The sequence below is a fragment of the Amphiura filiformis genome, chromosome 18, assembly GCF_039555335.1.
Source record: "Amphiura filiformis chromosome 18, Afil_fr2py, whole genome shotgun sequence".
Classification (NCBI taxonomy): Eukaryota; Metazoa; Echinodermata; class Ophiuroidea; order Amphilepidida; family Amphiuridae; genus Amphiura; species Amphiura filiformis.
In genome coordinates this window covers 60,241,616-60,263,645 of record NC_092645.1, presented here as the reverse complement: position 1 = coordinate 60,263,645, position 22,030 = coordinate 60,241,616, and the positions used below count along the sequence as shown (strand labels likewise).

Sequence of the window (22,030 nt, the reverse complement as noted above, 5' to 3'; positions counted from 1 at the left end):
AGCATAAGCTGAGTAAACGTGGTGAATTACTTTATCAATGATAGATATTAAAGCTGCTGATATATTATGGTCATAATATACTAGTACCACTACTAAAACTTCAAAGGTGCTTGTATGTTCATTGAACCATGATGATCAAAATAAATCTAGGGTCCATTACAAAAGCCTATGTACTTGAGTCCAAGATGGCGCCCAAAGTCGCAAACTGGTCATTCCAGTGGTTACTAGAAGTTGAATATCGGTCTTAAAATGTTCTTTCAATTGATTTTGTGCTGAAAAGTTTTGACTTTCATCGCTTGGAGGGGCGCAGAATCGATGCTGAATTGGTCAATTTGGTGCCCCCAAGGGTGGCACCCGGGGCACGTTGCCCCCCCCCCTAGTTACGCCACTAATTATCGATTGTGTCGATCGAGGGTTGAGAACCAGAAAACCTTTAAAGTACTTTAAGATATGTTTAACCAGTGTGTATTGCCAACAATGACATATGGGGCTGAAACATGGCATGGACAACAACCAAGTACCTGGAACAGAATCTACAAACAGCCCAAAGAGCAATGGAAAGGAAGATGCTACACATTACCTTAAAATTAAGAACACAGATATAAGACGGCAAACTCAAGTCAAAGACATTATGGTGAAACTCAAAGAAGCGAAATGGAGATGGGCAGGTCACCTTACGCGAAAAGAAGATAACAGATGGACTAAACGACTTACAGAATGGCAACCAAGAACAGGGGAAAGATGAAGAGTAAAACAGAAGAGGAGCTGGCGTGATGATATTACTGCCTACATGGGACCTACATGGACAAGGATTGCAAGAGACAGAAAACAGTACCTGTGTACGATATAGATACGTAACGTTTCTATTCCACGCATGCTCCGCTGCTGAAATCACGATCTGGGCATGCTTATAACCCTGTTTAACGTTTTTAACTCATGGAAATTCGATTTTATTTTGATCCGTTTTTGTTTTCAAGACGCAACCAAGCGGTTCAATACGCAGAGTTAAGGTTGTCACACTCTTTCAACACACATATTCATGTGCAAGCCTCAAAATATGGTTTATTAAAACAAAAATTACAACGAAATATTTTCAAGGAATAGAGATTTTATTATATACACCGCCATACATGTAGGCCTATCTAGACTATGCCATAGTCGATTTTTGATAAATAAAAATACGTTATTAATCATGATGAACGCATTCAGTTGAACTCGAAATTATACTGATATTTATTACATCAAAATACTAGTATAAAATGGTTATGAAAAAGTTTATATAATTATATTTGTGACAGTAAAAGTGAAGTATACATAGGCTTATATTATTGAATGCAACATATCATAATGGCATATATAACTATAATGGCACTTCAATACTGAACAATTCTAATTTTAGAATCTGCCAGTTTATTACAAGTTAAAAATCGACTATGGACTTTCACTTTTAAGTAGAACTTTACCCAGGGACTTCGTTCTCTAAAACACACTGTCAATCATACTTGTTTATCAATAAAATCTAACCACAGGACTAAGCATGGTGGTACAATACGCGCTAGATGCGTACGTTCATCCACCAACTTTCGCGCCAGCACAAAAGCGCCGCATTCCAAAGATAGATGTGTACCATGTATAGTTAATGGTAATGGTACGTGTCGGGAGGATTTAAACAATAACGAGATCTGGGCGACCAATCACAAGCCAGATTCATTTAAGGATGCATTACATCATGACCAATTTTAGTTAGGCCAGAAATTGGCCTAACTCTCCATAGAGTCCCATGTTAAAAATGTTAACCGCAATCCAAAGTCAGTAGTCCACTTGGGAAGCTAACATACAGAGGGAGTACGGTGACTGAAAAGATGATCAGATGTGAAAATCTATCAATTGTGCACAAATTAATTAAATCGTAGTTTTAAGCTTAAAATTAATGCAATATCCAGAGTATGCACAATCATGACAATGGGCAAGTGGACTACGGAGTAGTCTAAGGCCTATCTAGCGTGGAAGTATATAGTTGGTCACACAATTCATTTCAATTCAAAGGGTCGTTTTATCTTTTCAGTTTCCGTAAGTCTATTGTTCAGATACGAAGACGCAAGGGATTAAGTAAGTTTACTGTAATCGGACTTCATTGTTAACTTTGAAGTACCAATCAGCTTATTTCAATAGAAGTGGATACCTGTGTCAATAAAGGATAGAGATTTTGTAGCCAAATATTTTGTATTGCATTTCAATATTTAAACATGATTACCAAATCGCCACTTGTAACTTGGCAACATGGTTAGTATGTATTTCAATGTAAGACTATTTTTACGAGCTACTTACGCCTAGGCGTAAGTGCATATACACCAAACACAAGTCAATTGAAGCCGTCCAATTTACCGCGAATTTAGGACCGTAAAATTTAGACTCTTCTTTTGTCTAGATTAGCACCCAACCTATCATCTCAAGGTTTTATGTCAAAAATTAACATAACTTACCAAAATGAAAACTGAAATTCACGAGCTTCAAATTATTAGTAACTAACAAAAGGCTAGAATAAAAGATTGGTCACACCTGGGAGGCTACCACTTCAGAATAACAATGACTTACAAAAACGGATACGGATACGGAAACAGAAACTGAAAAGATAAAACGACGGTAGGGGTCGTTTTATCTTTTCACTTTCCGTAAGTCTATTGTTCAGATACGAAAACGCAAGGGATTAAGTAAGTTTACTGTAATCTGACTTCATTGTTAACTTTGAAGTACCAATCAGCTTATTTCAATAGAGGCGGATGCCTATGTCAATAAAAGCGGGAGAGACAAGATTATGGAACACCGGTGTTAACACCGGTGTTTTTAATGGTCTAGCGCCCTCTCGTCTTTGACATTGTTAAATTGATCTACATTAATTTGACAAAATGCATGCTAATCCGAATGACAAAGTCCACTTTTTTTCTGTAAAAACGTTGAAAATAAGCCCTTAAATCACAAAAGGTCCGCTTATGAGCCTGTCGCACCCCAATGCACTTGTGCAGGGCCACAGTGTCGCCCTTCCCTCGTATCAATGTCTATCTCCCTATTTTGCATGATTACCAAATCGTCACTTGTACGCGCCTCATTGGGAGATATTTGACTATTTCAGACGCTCGTTTCATCGCCAATATGAAAGAATTTTGCTTATAACTTGGCAACATGGTTAGTATGTATTTCAATGCAAGACTATTTTTACGAGCTACTTACGCCTAGGCGTAAGTGCATATACACCAAACACAGGTCAATTGAAGCTGTACAATTTACCGCGAATTTAGGACCGTAAAATTTAGACTCTTCTTTTGTCTAGATTAGCACCCAACCTCTCATCTCAAGGTTTTATGTCAAAAATTAACATAACTTACCAAACGGGTTTTTAGCCAATGAGATACCAATACCAATCGCTTCCTGAGTTATTTTTGTGACCTCGGCTGCTGGTGGAGCATTTATAGACCGATCGTTTCACTGTAATTTATTACCTGAGGTAGACAGTGTGTGAGGTGAGGTCCGGCACTTCTTTATGCCATTTGTTCACCTCAAGTGGCATAAAGGTTAAACTGTGCCTTTTTTGGAATGTATATAGCAATATATAATTGTGCAAGCCAGAAAGACTTATCTCAGTGTTTGACCAAATTGAGTTGGGGCCAGAAAGCCTCAACTCAGAGAGGCTTTCTGGTTAACTGTAATTGGTTATATTGAGATGTGACTAAGTAGAATTGTGCTATATCTGCAATATGAGGTGTCATTGAGTTAAAACTTTGTGATTGGAAGAATCTGTGAGTGCTGGAGATTTCTTTTGGTACCAAAATCTCAAAATGGCCAAAAACTGGTTTAAGGCTTTCTGGTTCTGAACCCTCGATATACTGAGTCAAGAAGAAGTTTATTCAAACTTGACAAGGCAACTGTTATTACGCTATTCCAGAAATACGACTAAAGGATTCATGGAGTTATGTTTTCTTTATTTTCTAGATCCTGTCATAGAGTGTTTGCCAACATGCCAGTGTATTTTGATGAATAATGAGCTTGAAGTACAGTGTATTATGGGATGGACTATTGACATCATAGCCAGATTGCCTTCCCATCTCTCTCATCTGTAAGATCAGCATTCACTTTAATCTGAAACTATTTACATGTTATTGTCAAACTATTCTGTTATGGTCACCAAATAATTGAGATTGGTTTCTTTCTTTCAATACTTTTCTCTCATGATTCCAGAGAAGGGTGACACAGGGCATTCGTTTTTTATACTTTTCTCTCATGATTCCAGAGAAGGGTGACACAGGGCATTCGTTTTTTAATACCCAAATATAAAGTATCATTACGATTCTGATTTAAACTTCTTCTCTTTCTTTGTATGCTACTTTTTCCGGGTTTTCTCAAACTATTTTAAAATTTCATACTCTTTTGATAGTGATACGATTGGTTTTTTCTAACACGTGCATATATTACTTGCTAAATTTAATGCCCTTATTGTCTCTAATACAATATAATATAATTTCAATAGTGTTTTAAGTTTTTAATATTTATTTTCAGAACACTTAGTGGTGGTACGATGGCGTCTTTAAAAGAAAGAGCATTTGCAAGACTTCCCAATCTACAATCATTGTAAGTGTTCTTTGTTCTTTAATAAGAAACAATCTTAACCCATTTCTTCAACATTTTTAAGGTCATGCCTTCCATTTGGTGCACGGATTGCAACTGAGATAGCCCAATAGAGCCGCGGCTAATCGAGCTTTATTGAATTACAATATTTGAGGGGAAAATACCGAGTGAAAACGGTTATTTAGTTTTGTGCTATATATAATGCAATACATAACGTATTGAAAAACAAAATACACCTATTGATTTATTACAGAGCGTTATTGGGAAATGACGTCACTGTGGTTCAAAACAATACATTTGGTGGCCTTAACTCACTCCAATTACTGTAAGTAACATTAATTACAATTACGTAATCTTATATTTTGCATTTATGACAGAGACAATTGGAATACACTCATGCGTGGTATTTTTATACCAAAATGTCAATATTGTTAATTGCATTACGAGTTCAATACCCTACCATGCATAGAGAAAGTGGCGCAGAGCTTTTAAATGTATTACGCAAATTCCTTTGGTTAATTCCTGGCCATGACCGCATGGTGAGATGCATATGACAAAAATAGATGGAAAAAACCCAGCTACTTTGTCATTTAAAACACAATCGAGTGGTCTACTTTTCACAGAGACTGCCTTTCGCATAGTCATCACTGACAGAATACTAATATTGAAGATCCCTTGAATATCTATATATTTTGTTCCGGAATCCGGGAAAATATTGCGGTGATATTTGGGATATCTATTAGCACTAGAGCACTACCATGACTTCCATTTAGTACGTCATTTTCACCAAGAGTCTATTTCATCCACGCAATAAAATGCTCAGGAAATAACAATAAGCCAATACGAGAGGAATTTCAGAACGTTTCTATAGAAAAATGTATATTTTAGACGTCTCGAAACCTCTCATATAACATTAGAGAATGAATTTGAGAAAACCTTCTGATAATTACAAACACTCGCTGAGCAGCAAGACCTTCCCTCTAAGCTTTTAATCCGATAAGCTGATTATCTATTTGTTTTCATGAATTGGAAGACATTCTTTGATGTATTACTGAGCTCAATCATCTGAAATTATTGGAGCGTGAGCCACCCAGGCTGGTGGCTCAGCATAGTATTTTATTAACAGAAGATTTCTCCAAATTCGTTTCCTAATGATAAGGAGCACACATTCTTTCATATATCATTATTCATTCTTTTCTTTTTTTAGAAACCTGAGTAGCAATGACATACACGATATACAACGTAATGCATTTAATGGCCTTTCTCAACTCAACCATCTGTAAGTATGAATGCATGATCAATGGCCAGCGATTAGCGATTACTTTCTACCAATGAACTAAAGCGTATTTTCAAGTGCAATTTATACCAATTCATCTCATTGGTGTTCGCTTGGGTCGTTGATTGATCGTACATCGCTGGACATAGAAATTCATTCAAATTATAAAACGATAAAACCGTGCTGCAACGTTAAACGCGGCAAACATTTACATCATAAAGACAGCCATTCGTATCTGAAATACGATAAACGGTTTTTTTTCCTAGAACCTCTATGAATACTGTACTGGCAATGGATGAATTTCCGGGGTGACACTCATCATAAGACCTAGGTCAATATTCTTGTGGGTCTTTTTCATATCTCGAAATGCCAAGAAGGTATGACCCCGAGTGGTGTCAAATGAAAAAGTAAAGAATATAATCTCCGGTTTCCTCCTGCTTTCAAAATCGGTGATTAGTTGTTTCGTTATCAAAAACTTCCTTCACCCAATGGAATTTGGGGAGCTGCAGAAAATGGGTGGATGTTACAATCTAAGTGCGGATAGGTTTGCGCCGGGTTCGGCTGCAACTAGCCTAGTTGATGCGATCTGATTGTGATGATTCACCACGCAGCGAAATTACAGCGCTTTGAATCCTCTGGAAAAAGCGCTATATAAATTCCGAAATTTATTTATTTATTATTTAATAAAAATATTTTCCCCACAAGGGGTGACACTCCTCATAAGACCTGGGTCAATAGTCATATTTTAGGTCCTTTTCATATATATCGAAATGCTAAGAAGGTATGACCCCTCGGGTGGTGTCCAATGAAAGAAAAAAAGTACAGAATATAATGAAAATATATTCCCCACCGGGGGTGACACTCATGTCCAAAATATGTAACAGTGGTATTCTAAAATATACTGCCAAAGCTCCCTGGTTCAGCTATGGTGCGTTAACCGTTCTAGTTAAACTAAGCTGCGTACCGGGCTTTATAAATGTATATTTCTTATTTTATTTCTGAAATTTACACCAACCACATAACATCGAGCTTATTCGCATCCGCGAAGAAGATTTAGATATTTTGAGAAATTAGCCTAATTGATAGATCTTCATGTAAAGCACGATCTTCAAATGGTCAATGACATATCTTAGAAGATAACATCGCTCTGAGAAGGGTCGTGCATTTAATGTACATTAATTTGTGTAATCCTCGTTCTTCTTTAACATTGGTCATGAATTTAAAGATAAAGTTGTGATTTGCATCCATTAGAGAAACCTATGCTTTAAGTGAATACATATCGATATCACAATGGATCTTAAGAAGAAATTTAGATTCATCAACCGCATATCGCACGTGGCCTGTCTTTTTTGAAAACGGATCCATTTACCCAACTCAGGTATTGTTAGTACTAGAAACAGTAGAGTAGTAGAAACACCCACCCTTCCCTCCCCCACATTCCAGCACCCCCATATTTTTCTGATTAATCTAATGGTCAATTAAAGGAAGGTGACCTGATATATTTGGAAAATCAAATTCTTTAAAACTTACGTATAACATAAATTGTCATCTCTTCAAGCACTCATTCAGCCATTTTTACCGATTTTGTTTTTTGTAAATGTGACTAATTCCTAATGGAATTACCGACATTTATACAGTGTGATATTGGTAGTCTACAGTGTTTTTTATTACTGATAATCATCATGATCATGTAATATATTGATTTCAAGTGAAAGGCCCTATTTTTCTCATAAACATATTGAAATTAGAAGTTCCAACGGAAATACACCGATTTGGAACGCCAAATTTCAATATGTTTATGAGAAAAATATGAGCTTTCTTCTGATACCAAAATCAGCATTTTGATGAGGTAAAGTGGGGGATGAGATTTTCAATCAGGTTACCCACCTTTAACATTTTCCCTTTATTCAAAAAGTAGACGGGAAATGTGTCAAATATACACTCATGCATGTTAGAATGACAATAATATTTATTTTGTATTCTGCAGCTGGACGCATATCGCCAGACAAAGTTTGCTCTTCAAACTAAATAAATGTATATTTAAAATTTCACCAGACCTGAAAACTTTAAAATATAGAAAATTATATAAAATTTATAGATAATTTTATTTTAGAACTATTTTTGAGTATGCGGAAGACGGCGTTTAAACTGCGCTGAACTCAGCAGAAAGATAGGCCAGTAAAAGTTTTGACTTCTAGGCAGGATTTTTTTTTTGTTTAGGCTACTGTATTGGCTTCCGTTTTTGTGGAAAGTTATCTAAAGTCAAAGTTCAAGTTTCTAAATTCTGTTTTGGAAAAGTCTAGTGATTTGAATCACTTCCAAATTTAAAGATGTCCTTACCTTTTTCCCGGGGGAAAAAATTGACAAATTGACAAATGGATCGATGTCTTGCTAGCTAGATGGCTAGAGACATTAACCGATGGAATGACGACAAATTTATCACGTTTGATAAAACAATGTTTAAAAATTTACCCTGGAAAATTAACTTGGTCAATCAAAAATTGGCAAAATCACACAAAAATAATGCATCCCTCCCCTGAAATATTCTTTCTTCATGGATATTGAATAGTTGGATATTGGATAACGTGATATAGATTAATATCCGCAGCAAATGTCAAGTTTTGTACTCAATTAAATTTCAAAATTATCTATTTTAATATTGGCATTTTTTGGCTAACAAACGACAGCCGGGTAAAATTAAAAGATCAGAGTGTGTAGATAAATTTTAACACCATTAAAAGCTTTGTCAAAAATATAGCACAAAAACCTCAAAATGTGTGTACGACTTTTTTGAAATATTGTTTTGAACTATTTCCTTACCGAATTTATAAGAATAAAAAATAGATGGTGCTGTCTTCCTCAAAAACGTTACAATACGCTGCAATATTGCTTTAATACCTCATTTCTATATATTAATATACTCAATGCAATTATTGCGTATTTAGTTAACCTATTTATAATTCAAGATATGTAATTAATCAATGCAGTTGAGGCACCAAGTTATTTAATTTAATTAAAGCTCAACAAATTATGTATATGCAGATAACTGGAAAAATTAGGTAGGGCTGGCAAAAATAATACAAGTAATTCGAATTCATTTTTGAGTTTACAAGACATTAAAATTGACAAGCATGGCTCAATCAATTTTGCAGTGCCAGCCTCCAGTTGTTTCGAGTCCACACATCAGTTACGGTCGATTGGATTTAATATTACTTCAGAAATTAAAATTAATTTAATACTTAATATAATATTATTTAACCAGCCCTTTAGAGCAACTGCAATCTTTAGCTTGATTGAACAAATGTGAGGTGAAGGATGGGAAGTATTTGAATATCCTTAGCAAAATAATATTTGATTTAAAATATGGTTGTTATTTTCATCATCGTCATCAGTATCAGTATCATCATCATCATCACATCATCACCATCGTCGTCGTAACAAAATATTATCATCTTAAGGGTATTTACTGTTTTTGCATACATTTGAAGAGTTTGTTTCCAAAAGGCGCTAAATCCAATAGATGCCTTGTGTCACATTTTTATGGTATATTTTAACATTTTTAAAGTTAAAATGACATTTAGCGATTGGAATGGATATGTTTGTAACTCTAGCTTATTTTCTATCTATTTTCAAAATCATTTTGTCCCCTAAAAATTCTCCAATGCAAAGTTTTAAAATGGCTGCCATTGGATTTAGCTCCTTTTGAAACAAACAAAAAATTCTTAAATATTTATTGTTTTTGTATTCGCACGTGGGAGGTTAAAGGGATTTGCAATTTTTTTTTTTAAGATATCCATATTGTTATTACTATTCTAGTGGTCCAATGCTATTAGATTGGCAAGGTTACTGCTACTCTTAGGAATATCTGCAATTGAATTTTACATAAAGCAGCCTTTGGATTTCGCGCTTTTGGAAACAAACTCTTCATTTAGGTATTTTGAACACTATCTTCCTTACAGGGCGTAGTATCAAAATAAAGTAGACAGTTTGAAAAAAAAATGCTACTAGATTAAAAAACATGAGATATTTTGTCAAAATGATCTAGTTGATAGCTGAATCAACATCTTGTCCTCCCGAGTAAAAATGCAGTTGCGCAAAGTCAACTAAAATCAAAAGAACATAAAAACCACATGTTTCACCACTTTCTTTACAATAATTGACAGTTTTAGTCTTCCACACGGTCACCATTCCTCTGTACGCAAATTTCAGCTCTCCTCAACATGGCATTTCGCACCACGTCTAATGAGAGGTCTGTCCTGCCTGAGGATGTCAACTTGTGCAATTATGCGCCTCTGGAGTTCAAGATCTACAGGAGCACTTGTGAAAACCTTTGATTTCAGATAATCCCACAAGATTCAAAGCAACCCCACGATTGCCAAACAATTCTGCAAGGCGTTCCGGCACAGTTCTCCTTCTGTGTGGAGGAGCTCAATTTCGTGCCCTCCTACAATATTTTCGTAACTGCATTTCTACTCGGTTCACAAAAATAGCCACTGAGTTTTTATTGATGATCACACGCCAGTGCATTTACAGTTGTGTGAGGACAAGATGTTGATGCAGCTATCAACTAGAGCATTTTGACCAAATATACTTTAATCTAGTAGCATTTTTTCAAACTGTCTACTTTATTTTGATACTATGCCCCGTAATGAAGAGAGTGTTCAAAATACCTACCACATGGACGTGGCATATAACATGTATAAAGTTAAGGGGCTGTGCAATAATTATGAGCCCTGGGGAGGGTAAAATTGGGGGGCAAGAAATTTTTGGCGAGCCAAAAGGGGGGGGACAAGCAATTTTTTGCCATCCGGGAGGGGGGGGGCAAGCGATTTTTGGCACACATTCATGGGGCGCCTTTTAAATGAAACGCTCTAAAAAGGCTTAGGAAAACAGTACGGAAACGCTTTAATATGCAAATTTTCCTGCTCGCTGCGCTCGCAACATATATCTCTAGACCATTTAAGGTTTGCAAATTGGGATCCCAAATATTTGCCATGTGTAAAGGGGGGCAAAGATTTTTGGCGGGCCGAGAGGGGGCAAGCGATTTTGGCAGGCCGAGAGGGGGGCAAGCGATTTTGGCGGGCCGTTCGAAATTTTACCCCCGGGGGATAATAATTATTGCACAGCCCCTAATGATTTGATAAGAAAATGCAATCATGTAGCTTTTAAGCTGACTGTGTACTCTAGACGTTGTTTCTTTCGCGAAATTTCGCGAAATGGACGGGTCACGGGATTATGATAACGGGTGAACACGTCCGCAGACACGCTATGAGAGGACGTAATAAAAACGGGAAAAAGATGTTTGTTGCACAAACAACATGAAGCGGTACTATAAAGAAAAAGAAAATTAAAATGAGGACAAAAAGTACGAGTAATAGGCCAACGGGTTAAAGTAACTAAATGAAACGGGAACGAAACAAAGAAGGAAAGAAACTAATCAGGAAATGTAAGAAAAAAGAAGCTAAAATAATGAGAACAGAATTAAATAAAAAACATGGAAACGGGAAATCACAAGCAGCAAATAAACAAAGAAGCTAAAGGGAAATGTAAGAAAGAACATATTTAGAAAATAATGGGAACGAGGTTAAATAAATAAATCGGAAAATCACAAGCTAAAGCAAAAGAAACTAAAAAGAAAGTGTAAGAAGAGACAGGTTTAGAAAATAAAATGTACCTTTTCAATGATTCTACCTGTTCAGTAATTATTCCTGTTATGGTGAACGCTCCCATCTAGCGGGGACCCGCTAGTCTTACTATAAATAGGGGAATGTTCTATGTATCTATCTATCTATCTATGTATCTATGTATGCCTATAAAGGCTCCGTCAGTTTCGATCCAAATGTCGCCAAATTCATACGGGAGATCGATGAATATACGGGAACGTGTTTAAACTTTATTTGGTTGAAAACGGTCAAGAATTGGCTGCAAAAACAGTGAAAATATGGGTAAAAAAGGGGTTTTTGTTATGAAAATCGGTTACCAGCCTACGCGTCACTGCAGCTGGCCGGTATCGCGTCGGCGCCGCGTGCGTAATGCGCATTACGCCAATGTGCGCGTAAACGGCGCAGAGGCACACGACTTGCGAGCCAGAGACCAGTGGACACGATAATACGGAAAGAAGGAAAAATAAAGGACAAAAAGGTACATGGACGGGTCACGGGATACCGGGTGAACACGTCCACAGAGAGAGGACGTAATAAATACGGGAAAAAGATGTGTGTTGTATAAACAACATGAAGCGGTACTATAAAGAAAAATTAAATTAAAATGAGGACAAAAGGGTACGAGTAATTAGGCCAACGGGTTAAAGTAACTAAATGAAACAGGAACGAAACAAAGAAGGAAAGAAACTAATCAGGAAATGTAAGAAAAAAGAAGCTAAAATAATGAGAACAGAATTAAGTAAAAAACATGGAAACGGGAAATCACAAGCAAAAAATAAAAAAAATGCTAAAAGAAATGTAAGAAAGAACAGATTTAGAAAATAATGAAAATCACAAGCTAAGCAGAAGAAACTAAAAAAGAAAATGTATAGAAGAGACAGGTTTAGATAAATAAAAATGTACCTTTTCAATGATTCTCTCTGTTCAGTAATCCTTCCTGTTATAGTGAACGCTCCCATTTACTCATCTAGCGGGGACCCGCGCGAAGCGCGGGTATCCCGCTAGTAAATACAAGGAAAGAAAATCCAGATTTGTAAACTCTAAATGCGCTATTTTATGGATTTTATTTCACTATTTCACTCGTGTTCGCAATTTTAAAAAAGAGAAAACCTTTGTTGTACCAGCGCAGCGGGTTACACGCGCGCAACAACGCATCGCGCTACGTAGTCGCCTAAGTTGTTAACGCACAGATACGCTACACATACGCGACGCTTATCTGCGTGGCGCATCCTATGGAAGCACTAATTTTAAGTGGTCAAATGGCTCTGTTTTAGCTGATAAAATGTGGGTTTTTTCCAAGTTCTTTCCCCCCGATTTAAATATCAAGTTACGAATGGATTTCGCCCTTAAGGGCTGTGGATTTACCCGATGTTCACGTAAAAACGTGTGAGCTTCGATGAAAGTGCAAAATGTGACCAAAATGTGTGGCCATTATTTCAATGTTCATTTTCTCGGTAAAATGACGATTTAGGTACACGATAACTCAATAAAATAATACAGCATCTATAATAGGTAAGTAATTATGCTCATCGTAACAAGCAAGATCGACTTAAAAAACCGTTTTCTCGTGTGTTTTTTCACATTTTGGTCTATTTCCGATTTTAGGCATTATTTTGTGCAATAGGCGTTTGTGAATTTTAAAAAGTTAATTTTTATGCCTACTAGTATATCGTCAATATCTCAAAACACAAGGCCAATATCAAAAACAATAAAAAACAGTTTTTGCAATGGAGCCTCAAGATTAAGAAAAAATAAAATAAAAATTTTGGAAAGAGTGTTTTTTGTTATGATGTACCTAAAAAGTTGCCAAAAATTCACTTTTTTGTGATTTTCTTCAAAATTGTTGTTTTTCTTCAAAATTGTTGTTTTTACACCAAATCTGTATTTATATTCAGATTCCTTGATGTCTTGCTGTTAAAAAATGTATACTTTTATACGTCTTGCGTGAATAATTACAAAGTTATGGCACTTTTACTACATGGATATCTGAGAGTACATAGCCACCTTAAAACAGCAATACTGTGTGAAGAAATAATAATCGTCTTGTTTTTTGGTTGAAATTTTTTCATTGGAACACCACTTTGTTTTAAAATCAATAATTATGTGGAAGTTAACGTATTCATTAGGGTCTCACATGATAAAAAATCTCATCATATGTGAGATATCAAGTGACGTCCAGAAACAATGTAAAGATGAGTGTTTTAACCCTCTATTGACTACCGACAGCCTTATTTTAGCAGAAATATTGCATTTTAGGGTTCAAAAATCTACCATTCTGTAACATATACTCTGTGCAGACTACATAACATTGCCAACATGTTGCTCTTTCCCTACATTTCAGTGACATACGAGTTAATAAATTGACCAAGCTGTATCCTGATCGTTTAAAGACACTACCTGCACTTCAAAAATTGTAAGTATTACTTTAAGTGCAAATATAGAGCCAGATATTTAAAATTTATAGGTTTTAAAATCTACTTTTACAGTATTTAATTCAGTCCAGTTAGATACCTTGGGTAGATAACAAAACTGCCTGCATTTCCGATAAACATGATAAAGTATTACTTCAAGTGCATTACTGGGGAATATTGTGATACGAATTTAGATTTTATAGCACAATAGGTTTCTAAATCTATCTTAACGTTTAAAATTTCGGTTCAGTTAGATAAGTATTATAGGGTGCGGTGCGAAGCGATAAAAGGTGGTGAACAGCATGACAAATAGAGAGAGCCAAACTGCTCAGTCTAGTCGTGTGGCACGTATTTGCACAATAAATGAGAAACCTGGTTTATTCGTTGAAGAACCTGATGTTAACCGGCGGATTTCTTTTAGAATACCCTACCACTGTAGATTTTCAATGGGGGTCTTTTATGAACGACCCATACACATACACTGTGAATGTAAAAAATGGTAGGGTATTCTAAAAGAATAAGATTATGGCTTTAACGTGCTTGTTTATTTTGTGACAGCAATATCGTCTATATATGAAGAAAACTGACAGGTTAAGTCTGTCTTTGAGATTTGAATTGCATGGAATTCCATATGCTCAGACATAAAGAATTAAAAAATTGTCTCCTCTCTTGACATCAAAATGCAGTGTCAAAACTGCAAACCAAAATACATGCGTGGGGAATATAGTTTGGGATTAATGGATTTCTGAATGTCCCTTTAAATCACAAACGTTTTTATAACAAACTGATAATACTTATTTACGTCTTTATGTGGCCAAGGTGGCGGCGACTGGCGATTGATTTTGGTCCAAATTCTAGAATATTTTTATCTAGCGCCTTAAGAATCGTCGTTCACCGGTCAGTAACCAATTTAACTTACTAGAAACTCTAACAGATGAGGGATCCAGAAAAAGACTTACTCACCCGCATTGTATCTGCGATGAAGAAAGTTCTACTTATAACTTGCACAATCTCTGTAAAAAATTGCAGAACCTTTCAACCAGTTACAGTCTTAAACGATCTACTCATTTTTGAATATAAACAAGGGAGACCAATCTTGTTAATTTTAGCAGTTACTTGTTAAAATAAAATGGAAACTATTCATTTTGATAAGATTGTTGGTTCAAAGTGATAATATGAACAGTATATCTCATCAAAACGAATAATAAATAAATGAGTAGGTATTCTATTCAAAAATGTGCGAAATTAGAGTGTATTCCTCTTCTATTTGAGACACTTTATTATTATCTCAAATATAAAAGCGGAAAGAATTGTTGAAACACACTAGTATTCCATCAACGTCATTACGTCAATGTATATTTCCTATATTAAGATAGATATTTCTTATATATATTTTAGTATTACAAAAGTTCATCTAAATAAAAAAAATGTTTTCTCGAGCGATCCATGAAAGTATTAACAAATTTGTACAAATACAGTTTCTAATTTGTACAAATACCGTTTCTTTCTATCTAAATACCATATCTCAATGGAATAACCTCATTATATTGTACTCGAGTCTTGCGGCAATATAAAATTTAAAATCAGTACTCTGTAATGTGTATATCATATGCATTTTATAGGGTTTTTTTTATAATTAGTGAGGATATGAGAAAATTTAAAATTAGACTTCAACCCTGATTGTTTATTTCGCTAACCGGGAGCGCTTTCGAAGAACTTCCTCATCGTCAGTCGATCTTGTTAGCTGTGATGTTTTTCATGGAATCGGCTATATGTTTACTGATCTGTTAAGACAGTCAAGTTCGTTTTGATCATATTGCATTTTTTTTGTTTCTCTCAATGTCGCTTTTAGCGATCGTATTGAGTATTTGTTTAGATTTAGATTTATAAACAGTACGTATAGTATCTTAGCATGTATCGAACACATAACGTAACTATAATAATGACAACTCTCTTATCTTTTGCATATAAAAATACCGTTAAGGGCATTAACAGTAATTCGCTAAATCAGAACATATACAAAAATCATGACGTGATAAGAACGTGATGAGACAGAAAGAGACATAATAATGCTAAATTTTACATAATACTTATTTATATGTCGGGGGATTTTGTCCGCACGGACACCTACAGACAATTGATTGTGAACTTCACATTTTCAGCATTCTGTTCATTTTCGAATGAAAACAAAATAATGTTATATAACGTATCCGTTACTTTAAAGCTATTCCTACAAATTTCCAGTGATTTTAAAGACAATCTTGGTCAGTAATTAACTACATTACTTGATACCTTAATCTTTGCGTTGTATTTTTTGTTAACGTTGTCAGTAATTTGTATCACGATGCACACTGACGTTAATGCACAAATCAATTGTACTCCCGGCCCCCAGGGGCCTGACAATAGCGGGGTCCGAGCCGGGACTTGGCCGGGGATGTAACAGCTCAATGTGTCCCCGCAGTGCGGGGACGTAGTGGGGGAGTGTACGGGGATGTAATGCCTCTCAAACAGGCCGGGATCTACCCCGGGAGTGTACCCGGGACGTAATAGAAGAGTACTCACAACTGTGCCGGGTCGTATGCGGGGGAAACACTTGCGGGGACTTCGAACATGGTGCCCGGGGGGCTAGGGGGCGGGGACTTGGCCGGGGATGTACCCCGGGATGTACACAGAAATAGTGCCCCGCCCTGCGGGGACTAAGCCGGGACTGTAACATGTTTGTAACAGTTTCCAAAATTACATCCCCGGGTAGGTCCCCGCTATCCCCGGCCCCGGGGGCCGGGACTACAATTGATTGTGCATAAATGCATACATTTTTTTTAAATAAAAGACTTGCCTAACACATCCAAGCTATAAGATGATTGACCTTCTGTATAAGCGTACTTAGTACGTAATAAGTATTAAAATAGATTTGTTTCATCTGTAGGTATTTGCATAATAATCATTTGGAAGAACTCCCTGGTGGCCTCTGTGATTACTTCTTACAAAATACCGTTTCTCTGTGAGTACAATAATATCGAAAGGTTCATTTGAAATGTTTGTCAACATTGATTTTACCGCTGATTTGTATTAATTGGTTGTAAAATTTCCAATTTAACAAGAGGAGTAATACAAGTAATCAATGCCTATGCGAACTTTTTCCTATTCTTCACAAAAGGGCTGTCAATCACATCCAGGCTCATCTATAGGGCCTGCCTATCAAATATCAAATGTGGTGCGATCAAGAAAAATCAATCTGAAGTCGGACATATTCAGTTTTCAGATTCTTATAGGATTGTCAACATCATTTGCAAAGCTACATTTTGCAGAAAACCCCATTTAATTTGGACAACCAGTTCAAAAGATATAAGCAGTTAAAGAGTTCCAAAAGAGCATGAAACAAAAGGAAAATAATTGTTTGACTATATCTCAAATCAATATTTCTGACTTTCGACTGATTGTGCTTGATCACATCAAAAATATGAACAGGACAGGAATGAACATGATGAATTTACAGAATGCGTGCCGCGGTTGAGAAAATCGTTCGCCATGAAATTTAATTTTTCTTATTTTGTTTTGTTTGTTTGCTTGTTTGTTTTTTGAACTTTGTTTTCCTTTAAAATTCTTGTTGATACGGTAGAAAAGCTCACGGAATAGAAATCACGGGTGCAATTCTCTCATTTGTTTCCTTCAATTAGCCACATCATCATACACTTTATTCTACTCATTATTCTTTTTCGTCACAGGAGGCTCGATGGCAATAGTCTAACTGAAATCCCTCCTGGTATATTCAATGGGTGTCATATGATAATTACTCTGTAAGTATTGGGTTTTTTTTCTGATATCAATTAACGGGTCGGTCATCCAACCTATGCACAGTATTTTGTGGGGCTGAGAGTAAATTAGATACACCAAATTGCATTCTGGATACGAGGAATATCCTTCTGATATCAAATTTTTTTTTTTTACATTTTTTTTTTCCGCGATATAATACAAATTTTATGGCAAATTATTAGAAATTTATATTCTTTACTTTTTTTATATTTAACAGTCCTCGAAGTAAACTTTATAAATCTAATGATATGTACTTAAAGTTACAAAGTTATGATCAGTCAAAGGTCATGGAACTTGGAAACACAGAAAAAGTTGACGATGTTGTAGCGATGGCAAGAAGTGACAAGCCTCGGGAGATGGAGATTGGCTTCGAGCAAGAAGCCGTCATTGGAAAGATTCCAAGAATGAAGGATAACCCGGTTGCACAACGCTGCAAGGAACAAGCATTTCAGAAAAACAAAATTAACTTCTCCAAGAATATTGGTAAAGCAAGAATGTGCATATAATAAATGTATCTCTCCTTATTTTCATCAACAGGAAACTGAGCAGAAATCAAATCACACATCTACAGAATGGATCCTTTGAAGGGCTTACAGAAATGTGGTCATTGTAAGTATTGCATATGAAAAAAGAGGGTTTTTTTTGGTTATTTGTTTGCTTTTAATTTATTTCTTATTTAACCTGGGACATCAGTTGAGAACACCATTAATCATCTGTTCTTCCTTTGTCGCGGGAAGATGAAATTTGGCGCAGGTGTGTTTGTTTGTTTTTCATGACTCGTTTCTCATGAGTCATATACCTTTCCTTTTTGCCTAATACACATTTATTTTAGAGCGGTACATGTTGTGTTAATATAGGGTCCACAACTTATAAGTTCCCCCTAAATACTTCTTTTAATAAATCAAAAAATATTTGACGAAATGCAAACTTGTAAAAAGATATGTGTAGCCTTATTTGTTTTACACATATGGACCAAATTATAGCGTCACACGTCATTGCGTTCAGTCATAATGGTTCATTATGTAAAAATAGAGACCGTTAAAAGTTGCATCCGAGTCAATAGGAGTCACCTCTCAAACAATACAGTAGACCAGGCCCATTCATGTGTTTGTTAAAGAAAACCTGACTGCAATGGACTCTTTTCTTACTGAATTAACCATTGTGACTGAACGCAATGATGGGGCTATACACATCTGTTTACCTTTTTACATTTCGTAAAATATTTTTCGACTTATTTTAAAAAGTATTAGGGGGGAACTTATAAGTTGTGGACCCTATATAATTGGTTCCCGGCAGCAGTTTTAATCCAGACCTATAGAATGTTAGAGTTGATATGACAGGTAAAGACCAGTTAAGATCATTTTCATCACAGCTCAGAGAGCAATTGTCTGTTTTGACCCTACAGCGCCCAACATTTAACTTTTGACCTTTTGCTCATAACTCGTAGATTAGTCAAACGTAACATTTTCGGAACCTGTATGATAAGAGGAATATTTTTGTATGGGTTTGAACAAACTTTGATCCGTTTGAATTTTACCCCTATCACCCAGAGGTGATGATAATGTTTACCCATCCGAATCTTATCTTGCCAACAAAGACAAATACTTAACTTCAAAAACCGTCGACACTGGCTCTGCTGCCGGAATATTTCAGGTGTCACATCAGAATGGGCCATAAGATCCATCTAATATTTACAGATTAATATAACTATAAATTCTGGCATTTCAATAGAATACACTGTTGCTTATTTTGAAAGAATGATTTTCAACATCAACACTGATTTTGGTAGAGCTTATTTCCTTTATTTTATTGTATTATATTATCTCACCACACTGATTTTGGTAGAGCTTATTTCCTTTATTTTATTGTATTATATTATCTCACCTATAGAATGCTAGAGTAGGTCACTTTCAGTCGAATGGTTTTAAGATATACTAAACCCATAGAGCTCAATTATATTGTATATTTCGAGCTCTGAGGGCGGACTAAGTCCAAATAAATACATACAATTAAGACTTTCAGAGAATGACCTAGAAAATTTGTATAAATTCTGAAATCGCTTAAAAGGGGTTGATAAATCGGCACAATCCCGTTAAACCATTTTCTTTTTAAAATATCGACAAAATAGAAGAAAACTGAAAGGTTATGGCCGTTTTTGGCATCCCCTATGGCATCTGTATGAAATTCCTTATCATTCATCACTCAGGCTGTTTCAACCACTGCTGTGTGAAGCCCTCCTCCATCTCCTTTTGTTACTAGCCGCTGATGCCCAAGCTGTTGTACTCATAAAGGTGGTGATGGCATCTCTCCAGCGTCTTTTTTGTCTTCCTCTTCTCCTCTTTCCAGTCCTTGGCTTCCATTCTGTAAGTCTCTTCGTCCACCTGTTATCGTCAGTTCTTGATAAGTGACCTGCCCATCTCCATTTTGTTTCTTTAATCTTCTGCAAGATGTCTTTGACTTGAGTTACTTTTCTGATTTCTGTATGTCTGATCTGACTCTATCGCGCAATGAGAGGTGGGGCATTTTCTTTTCCATAGCTCTCTGTGCTGTTACCAGTTTCTGTTCCATTTCTTTTGTTGTTGACCAAGTCTCTGCACCATAGGTCATAGTTGTTAGCACACACTGGTCATAAACTCTTCGCCTCAGTGACAGTGGTATGTTTTTATCTGTCAACATGACGTTCTTTAGTATGTTTTTATCTGTCAACATGACGTTCTTTATGCATACCAAAGCGTCTCCATCCTGCCTTTACACATTAGGATCTCTTCAGCTGTGTTGGTATCCATTCTCTAGGTCGGTCCTAGGTACTTACTTATAGTTGTCAACTTTCTTGATCTGGTGATTTGCTATTGCGATTGTTTCTTTTGCCTCAAAGTTTGTCATAAACTGTGTTTTTCCTTTGTGCATTTGCAGTCACACATGTATACTTTCTTTGCACAAGGTGTTCAGTTGATCTTCCATATCATTCACCGATGTTGTTGTTAGGGCAACGTCATCTGCAAATCTAAGACCTGTTAACATCTCCCCGTCAATGTTGATTCCTTTTCTCTCTAGGTTGGACTTTTTGAAAACCTCTTCCAGTGCTGCTGTGAAAATCTTTGGTGATAATGTATCTCCCTGTCTCACTCCTCCCTCTCTCCCTCTATTCTCACCTCCTTGGAAACATCATTATCTATGTGTATTTATTTATTTATTATTTAACCTCGGGTGAACAATCAATGCAGTGGCACTGTTCTCCCTTGGTTCCCAAGTAATTTTGGCGATGGCATCTGTGTATATATCTTCTAGGATGCAGATGTAACTTTCATTTATTCCGATCTTCCTCAGTGCATCAAACATATCCTTATGCTCTATGAAGTCAAATGCTTTCTGGTAGTCTATAAAACCAAGACATAAATCGAGCTGGTATTCATTTGATTTTTCAATCAGTTGATTTATTGCCTGTAGGTGATCTGTGGTTGAGAATCTTCCCCTAAAACCTGCTTTCTCTCTGGGTTGATTTTGGTCTAACGTAGCTTTTAATCTGCTTTGGATGATTTTCGTGAATATCTTATACACATGAGCAAGAAGGCTGATTGGGCGGTAGTTTTTGATGTCTGCCTTGTCCTCCTTTTTGTGAAGTAAAATAATTTTATCTTCTTTCCATTTCTTTGGTATCTTCTTTGTTTCCAGCATTTGATTGTAAAGTTTTGTGAGCTGTAGTATTGACTCTTCTCCCCCGGCTTTGATTATGTCACTTGTAACTTCATCAATGCCATGATTGCCTGGTGCATTGTTGTCCTTCATTTGTCTTAAGGCCTCTTCTACCTCATTTTGTAGAATTGGAGGTACCTCTGTTGCTTCAACGCTTGTATTAGTGTCTTTTGGTTTGCCTTTCTTTTGAGTTTTTGTTGAAGTATACAGGTCTTGGTAGAACTCTGCATATATTTGCAGAATTTCTGATCTGTCTGATGTAACAGTTCCATCTTTGTGCTTTAATTTATTAATTCTTGACTTTTTGCGGTCTTGTTTTATGACAGTTTTTGGGCCTTTTCCACTTTGCAAAATCTTGAGTATGCTTGCATGTTTTCTCTTTCTTGTTCGTTGTCTTCTCTTCTTCCTTACTGTTTTTACAATTTCAGCATATTCAATCTTCTCAGCTCTTGATTTGGTTGTCCTTCTTCTGTGGACAATCCTGGAGACTTAGGCTTGGTGTTATTGAAGATGTCCTCGAGCTGACAACACTCTGTGACTTCCAAACTGTTCCA

General features: G+C 36.1%; 1 protein-coding gene across 1 annotated transcript in view; it reads left to right on the top strand.

Moving 5' to 3' along the window:
• Positions 1–22,030, top strand: part of LOC140139540 (uncharacterized) — a 34,523-nt gene that overhangs the window by 3,983 nt on the left and 8,510 nt on the right. The window contains exons 3-10 of the mRNA XM_072161258.1: positions 3,988–4,111; positions 4,552–4,623; positions 4,874–4,945; positions 5,828–5,899; positions 13,901–13,972; positions 16,897–16,971; positions 17,696–17,767; positions 18,321–18,392. Of these exons, the coding sequence (XP_072017359.1) occupies positions 3,988–4,111; positions 4,552–4,623; positions 4,874–4,945; positions 5,828–5,899; positions 13,901–13,972; positions 16,897–16,971; positions 17,696–17,767; positions 18,321–18,392 (631 nt within the window). The remainder of the gene's footprint in view (positions 1–3,987; positions 4,112–4,551; positions 4,624–4,873; positions 4,946–5,827; positions 5,900–13,900; positions 13,973–16,896; positions 16,972–17,695; positions 17,768–18,320; positions 18,393–22,030) is intronic.